Source organism: Eucyclogobius newberryi, unplaced genomic scaffold, assembly GCF_026437365.1.
Source record: "Eucyclogobius newberryi isolate DKJ021-1_F unplaced genomic scaffold, fEucNew1.0.hap1 SCAF_17, whole genome shotgun sequence".
In the NCBI taxonomy this organism is placed as follows: Eukaryota; Metazoa; Chordata; class Actinopteri; order Gobiiformes; family Gobiidae; genus Eucyclogobius; species Eucyclogobius newberryi.
The window spans coordinates 26,668,071-26,675,291 of record NW_027315801.1 but is presented as its reverse complement, the minus strand read 5'-3'; the positions used below and the strand labels follow the sequence as shown (position 1 = coordinate 26,675,291).

At 38.2% G+C, this 7,221-nt stretch overlaps 1 protein-coding gene across 3 annotated transcripts in view; it reads right to left on the bottom strand.

Moving 5' to 3' along the window:
• Positions 1-280: 280 nt before the first annotated feature.
• Positions 281-7,221, bottom strand: part of LOC140363248 (solute carrier family 12 member 5-like) — a 20,026-nt gene continuing 13,085 nt past the window's right edge. Inside the window, exons 8-27 of one of the 3 annotated variants that reach the window (XM_072449709.1) lie at positions 7,198-7,221; positions 6,939-7,106; positions 6,741-6,839; positions 6,284-6,341; positions 6,035-6,209; positions 5,619-5,737; positions 5,452-5,550; positions 4,979-5,098; positions 4,803-4,907; positions 4,553-4,721; positions 3,424-3,619; positions 2,993-3,162; positions 2,757-2,888; positions 2,561-2,668; positions 2,312-2,419; positions 2,060-2,229; positions 1,522-1,536; positions 1,311-1,444; positions 896-1,017; positions 281-818 (exon numbers count right to left, since the gene is read on the bottom strand). The exon at positions 7,198-7,221 is cut by the window's right edge and continues 188 nt beyond it. In XM_072449709.1, coding sequence (XP_072305810.1) covers positions 926-1,017; positions 1,311-1,444; positions 1,522-1,536; positions 2,060-2,229; positions 2,312-2,419; positions 2,561-2,668; positions 2,757-2,888; positions 2,993-3,162; positions 3,424-3,619; positions 4,553-4,721; positions 4,803-4,907; positions 4,979-5,098; positions 5,452-5,550; positions 5,619-5,737; positions 6,035-6,209; positions 6,284-6,341; positions 6,741-6,839; positions 6,939-7,106; positions 7,198-7,221 — 2,261 coding nt within the window. In that variant the 3' untranslated portion in view covers positions 281-818; positions 896-925. Of the gene's footprint in view, positions 1,018-1,310; positions 1,445-1,521; positions 1,537-2,059; positions 2,230-2,311; positions 2,420-2,560; positions 2,669-2,756; positions 2,889-2,992; positions 3,163-3,423; positions 3,620-4,552; positions 4,722-4,802; positions 4,908-4,978; positions 5,099-5,451; positions 5,551-5,618; positions 5,738-6,034; positions 6,210-6,283; positions 6,342-6,740; positions 6,840-6,938; positions 7,107-7,197 lie in introns of all 3 variants that reach the window. The other 2 variants (XM_072449708.1, XM_072449710.1) reach the window with 2 other exon arrangements.

Here is a 7,221-nt window from a genome sequence, read left to right as displayed (position 1 = left end):
AATTTAAGTCCGACAAAACATCAGAAAGATACCTTCTAAAACTAATAATAGATGTATTTACAGAAATAGTTCAGAATAGATATAAACACTAAAGGTTTATGGCCATTTATTGCAGATTTAATAGACAGTGATAGAGTGATATGTGGTGCTTCTGTAATTTGTAAATAAGTAGTTTAAATGATTTTTAGGGATATGTTTCTTAAACCTGAGCACTTTCTGTCTGACTTCTGTCCCTGGCAATTGAAGCCAATAAATAAAATATCAAAGGAAGGAGTGCTAAAAACAAATATTTATGCATTTTAAAACATGTTTAAATTAACCAAGAAAGAGTGTAAAACTAAAAGTCTAACTATAACCCAATGCAAAATGAAAGGATATACACACAGAAAATGGCAACATTATTCTTAAAAGAATGACCTTTATCCCTACACGAGTGCAAATAAGTGTACATATGTATGTATCTAGATATATAAGTTCCTTGTCATAATTTTTACATTTTATATTACATTATTTGATCTGCTTGTGTGAGTGAATGAGAAGCGTAATCTGATATTTTGGTGTCTGTGAAATCTTGAAGGTGAGCACAGCATGAGACTGATGTTGTCATAGATTGGTATTAAAAGTAATAAATAGAAGTAAGATAGGCTAGATAGTAGTAGATAGGGATAAGCTCCAGTCACCCGCGACCCCTAATGGGAACAAGCAGTTGAAAATGAATGGGGGGGAAAAAAATCAAAAGAAAAAAACGTACAAGACACAAAAATATTTTCAAAATGTATGTATAAAACCATGCATTTAGTTTGCCACCTCAATGGCTCCTTTTTGCTAACTTTTCAAATCTGTCCAAGAATGTTTTGTGGAGCGGAGCATTTCCATTTCTATTCTAGGTTGAAACACAGGTTCGATTTGGAAAGCAGAACTTCTTTTACGAGTAAATAGTTATGACCTCTCGCCCTCCTCCTCGAACCAGCAGCACTCGATTCAGGCCTTCGGTGAGAACTTCCAGAAACTCCATGTCTGAGTGAGTGAGAATGAAGGAAATGGTAGAGATTTAACTTAAATTAATGTAGACAGACAAAAACCCGACCAGACAATTTACTCTTCAGAGATTTAGTATTCCATTACAAACTATTTATCTGTTTTACCATTATTTTACAAATGCAAATTACGGCTTTACAAATAATGTGATTTATTGATAAGTACGGATAAGGAACCTTGATACTGTAGTTAGAGTAATAAAATAATACATTGTTAGACATAATTCTGTTCAAACTGTTTCATTTACTCCCTGCCAGTACACAAAAGGATACAGTTTTCTTCCCCAACGCGGTTCCTGGGAGGCCCGGGCATGTTGAGCAGGACCAGTTTGGCCTCTTTGGACTTCTTACTAATGACTTCATTCAGTTTCATGGCTGTGTGCATGCGCCTCACGTCTGTCTGGTTCCTTTGAGAGAAAATAGTTTAATTCATAAAGGCATACTGGAGAGAAAAGGCTGCCCGGTATGTAATAAATGTACTCACAAGTGTTCCCATTCTCTGCAGCAAGTTAGAGGGGAAATTATGTCATGCAAGTTATATTAGGGCAATTACCGGTACATAATCTCTCATTTTCACAACAGTGATTAAAAAAAAGAAAAACTACATTATTTGTTCCAATTGTTTATGTCCCCAGCTGTTACCATTGTCATTCGTTGCGCTTTAATTATCAGACAAATGTGAACGTGTGTAAACTGCATCAAACATGCAGAAAAATCACCTTCTTCTTCACAACATATATTTTTTCATTTTTCACTGTAAACAATATTCTTGATATACACATTTTGCAAAACAACACTCATGACATTATCTAAATTTCGATCAACTGTCTGAAGCTAATGAATAAAAATCCACCTGTACCTGTTTTCAGATAGAGGGAAATAGCCACTCTCAGTTATATATGAGACTGCTTTTCACTTGTTTAAGTCCAAAGTTTTGTTTGTCACATGCAAATACAAGGTCAATAGAATGGTCCGAGCACAAATATTTACTCATGCACAGCACCAAATGACAGGGGACTCACGGTCTCATGCTGAAGTGGTCTTTTCCTCCCCCTGTGTGCGCACTTGGGCCCTTTTCCAGCGCTTTGCCGTCGGTCCAGGTGCCAGTGCCCCCTGCTGGTGAACCGAGAGAAGTGTCGCTCGTGGATGTAGGCGCGTTCTTACTGTTTTTAGCGTTGGGAGCAGCTGCAGACTGGCACGGGAGCGCATACAGGGCATTAGTAATAGTGTCATGCGCGTTTATGTGAGTGCTTACGTAATGGTCTTCACTGTACCTCCTCCTCTGCGACTGTAGATGGCTCTTCTGTGCTGCGCTGGGAGCGAAAGGCAGCGGTGCTTTTTCGCCTTATGGATCCACGGGATGAGTCTGTGATGCTCTGAATCTGAAATAATTAAAATACACTTGCTAATTCCAAATAAAATTGCAGCATGTTTTATTTTCCACAACAGTCAATAACACAAGCCTTCTACTTCATACAAATGCGTGTGTAGTTTACCCATGCATCGATTATATTATAGTTTACCTCTCTCTCCTTCTCAGTCTTTGTCAGGTGCATTTGGTTCAGGATTTCTGAACGTTGCTCCATGACCAGAGTCTTCTCGTAAGTGTAGGCCGAGATGTCGCTGTCATGCTGAAAACAAAAAGAGTTTATTATGTTACCATCACTTCAGACTTCCATCACAAAATAAGTGATGAAAACGATGAAGTTATTTTTTCACCATTTCCACTACTTCCACCACGGCCTCTATTCGAAGATGATAGAGGAATGTGATGAGATCTTTCTTCATCTGGATACTGTTGTCATCCAGTTGAGCAACAGTGAAAATGCGTATTTTACACTTCCTCCAAACCTGCACAAGAAGCACACAGGGTAAAAAAATAAATAAAATAAGGGTTTGACTCCATTAGACCTTTTCTAAACTGATTTATAGACCATGCTAATGGTGTTTCTCACCTTGTGCTGTCTCAATAAAAATGGCAGCAGCATCAGCATCCCTCCGTCGTGAACAATCCACCACACATCTATGTGGCCCTCTGTAAAACGCTCTCCATTTGAGGGATAACTTGAGATGTTTTTAGGCACCAACAGAGCCAGACTGGAGATAGTTGTTTCCCTAACCACTTCTGCAAAGATTAATCCATGGTTTATACAAAGTGTTTCTGTGTATATAAATAAATAATCTTCATGACTGATAATAATTTAACATAAGAGATGTAAATTTTATATCATTTCAAGCCATTACTGTCGTCAATACATAACTGCTCATAAGTATTGCCGTTGGAGACACATAATCACTTATTTTGCCTTTTTTTTTTCAAACTTGGCCAGATCCATTGAACACAGTTTGAGTTTGTGTATCACTGGTATTTAGAAGGATTACTTACCAATAAAGTTTCTGAATTGCTGGTTGCATTGTGGCTGTTTCCAGTCATGAGGCCAGCTGACCATCACCGTGTTGTGCTTAAGGCCTCCGAGTCCCCCGGCCTGGACCAGGTGAGACGTCCCATCTCTGAGACTAGAGGAGACCACCACCTGAGAGAAGCCCTTCACCTTCTCTGTCTCCATCAGCTTTCTCACGGCCTAGACACATGCAATTATGTACAAAATAACAACATTGGAGATAATGTTGTTAGAATAACAACATTATTATATTAACATAATAAGAATAATTGAATCAGGATTTGAGCCATTTTGTAGCAGTTGGTCACAATTAGAACGAAACAGTTTGAAATTTGTCCGAAAGCATGTGTATTTGGTTTTGAAGAGAATAAGTAATATTTTTACTTCTCCACAACAACAAACAGGATGTGGCAGAACTATGGTACAGCTCCACTTCTGCTGTCATCATTCATTATATATAATGTATGGGCTTTAATGATTTATAGATTGGAAACAAATTACAATTATACCCAAAAAACTAAAAGATATAACCAACCCTTATTTTTCAAACTGAGACGTTTTCTTCCTGTAGAAGCTCTTTTAACTCTGTACAGGTTTCTATTTGAACTGCATCTAAACTATTGTCATCTGGAGTAACACCGATCCAAGTTATCTTGGAAAGCTGCAAAGTTTCCAAAAGAAGCTGGGGCCAGGTTTAAACGTTTTTCTGTTCATATTTCAAAGGAAACTGAACTTGGAGCTACTAGAAAAATATAGTGAACCCCAAAACCCCGTAAAGCTGATGGCTTCTATATGATGCAAGCTTTTCATTATGTTCGGTAGCCGCTTGTATGTCCATCTTGATGTTTTCAACAAAATGTGTAAACCTGTGTGTATCTATGCATGTATTTACACATTCATTTTGCTGTCAGTAGGTAGATATAGGTGGCAGTAAAGTAAAATGTTTTAATTAATATCATGACTAATCCCACTTATAAGCTTCATTGGTGTCCCGTTTACAAATGTTTCTTAATTATGTTGAGTGTGTAGTGGTATTTACTGTATATATTTGTAATAGACCTGATGATGATGAACATTTTGGTCGTGTTATGTATGTAAGTAGTGTGGACTGACCTGTTCCGCTGTCTGGGCCTCAATGTAGTTGTTGAGGAATGTGCCTTGGACGGAGGTGCCAACGATGGTGAGGCCTTTTCCTGCTTTGAGCTGATTGGTCAGAGAGAGGAGACGAGGGTGTTCCACGTTCTGCTCAGAGTCCAGACTCACCAAGACCAAAAGCTGAGGCCTGACACACAATTAAAGAGCACATCAGCGACATGCGGTGTCTATTACAGAGTTTAGGCATCTAGATGTCAAGTGCACAGACCTCCAGTTCTTGGTGTGTGGTGGGCCTTCCTCAAGTCTCATCAGAGCGAATCGAGCGGCACTGAGAGATATACCACGTATCCCATCACCCCACTCTTTTTCAGCTCTGTGAAAAAACACACAACTTATAAGTGCCCATTCCCCTATAAACATGATAAAGACCTATTCTGGACTCACCCACAAAACTCAATGTATTTGTAGATGCAGGTGGCAATGCCCATGGCTACTATGGCATAATACCAGGAACACATGAACATGAGAGACAAGCAGAGGCTCATGCCCAAGAAAGACAGAGTCCTGGAAGAGACGATAAGAGCAATTAATACAGTCCTTACACAGCGCTGATGATGCTGATGTTATATAATCACATTTACTTTATGTTAATAAGTACATTTCATGTGCACCTGTTGAGCAAGGAATATACTGTATTTAGTATTACGTCCCAGCATTTCTTTAAAGACAGTTTATTATTTTAATGCTATCAATATGCTATAGATTAAAAAAAGTATGAACATTACAAAAAGTTCACTTTTCTTATGAAATTAGCCTGTCTCCAAGCCCAAAGTTTTACTGCAATGGATATTTCACAATTTATAATTGGTTGACTTGCTTTAACAAGTGAATAATGATTGTGTCAAACATGATCTCACCAGTGATAAAACTTGAAGCGGGGCCTCCAGTTTGGAGTTCTCAGTAAGGTTTGTAGGGCACAGGCCAGATTTACAAACATATAGCACATCAAGAAAAACCTTATAAAAGAGAACTTGTTAGGAACATACAGTTGTGTATACATATATATAAATATTGCTTATTGTACATGGAGAGGATGGGAGCAACTGCATCCAGAGAAGCGATGAGGATGCCAATCTCACAAATGCTGGCGGTGAGCAGAAGGGCCCAGGTTGGCTCGCCGTTTGCTTTGCCATGTCCAAACACCTGGTGCAAAAGAAGATGTAAAAGAACATTCAGTTCTACTTGGTACAAATGCTTCCAAAAAATATCCTCATGGAGTCTGCATTTTTTATTTGATTTATCAGATCCCAATTTGAAAAAAAAATCTATATTGATCAAAATGTAAAAAATAAATAAATACAAAAATAAAACACATTTGACCTTTTGGTGTAGACACTACTTAGAAGTGTTCCTTATGTATGCTGTAATTTTCTAAATTAGGCCTATTCTTCTTGACATTTGATGTTTGATGATTTGAGTTTTGTGTATTGCAATACTCACTCTGAGAAAAGGAATGATGCCATCTCGAGAAATGGCCTGTAGGAGGCGTGGGGCCCCAGTCAAACTCTGCAGACCTGCTCCACATGTGGAAAAAAACGAGCCAAACACAATGACCCACGGGGAGGGCCAAGCCAGAGTACCAATGACCAGGTTACCATTCACCCCTTCACCAAATCTACAGAGAAATGCAGGATTAGTCAACAGGCAAGATGCACCAAAATCTTATTAATCTAGTTTCATAGGACTAACTTGTCTCTCAGGACCACGCCCTCTATACAAGCTCCAAACAGCACCACACAAGACATATCTGAGGTCAATGTTAAATCTTTTTACAAAATCCTGCTGATCATAGCACAGTAATTATGAGATATTTACATGATACATACCGTATTTTTCGGACTATAAGTAGCACCCTTTTTCATAGTTTTGGCCGGGGTGCGACTTATACTTATATTTATACTTATATACTTATACTCCAGAGTGACTTATATGTGATATTATTTGTTATTTTCATACTTGCAACCACATTTCATACTCCAGTGCGACTTATATATGTTTTTTTCTTCTCTATTATGCATTTTTGGGCTGGTGCGATTTATACTCCAGTGCGACCTATAGTTCGGAAAATACGGTACATCTATATATTAAAATATTGTTATTGATTAATATTATAGTACAAATTAATTGTTTGAGATGACAAGGATACACACTATAGATGTTGTGGTGATGGCGGCAATGGTACCAATAGGGATTGATTTCTGAGCGTCTTTCAAGTCTCCTGACCGATTTGATCCTGCCATTATACCTGAAAGAAAAAGAAAAGAAAGAATAAAGCATTGCATTTCAAATTCCATCAGAAACGATAAAAGTTTTGAATCAAAATGTCATTTGTTATTGAATTCACCTGTTACAGACGGAAAATAAATCCCCACCAAAAGCGTAAAAAAGCTGGTGATGTCTGTGAGCACATATCGTCCAGAGCTGGCAGTGGAACTGCCTGGGTCTTGTTCAGATAAAACATCTTTCTTTTCCAACATCACGCCCTTTTCAAGATAGTTGCTAAAAATATTTTCTGAAGACAGGGGGGGAGATTTGAGACGTTAAATACAGTAGAAAAACAGTTTATCGGTTCTTCAAAGACATGATTTGAACGCTGCTTCTACCTGACAGTATGCCACTGGTCACCC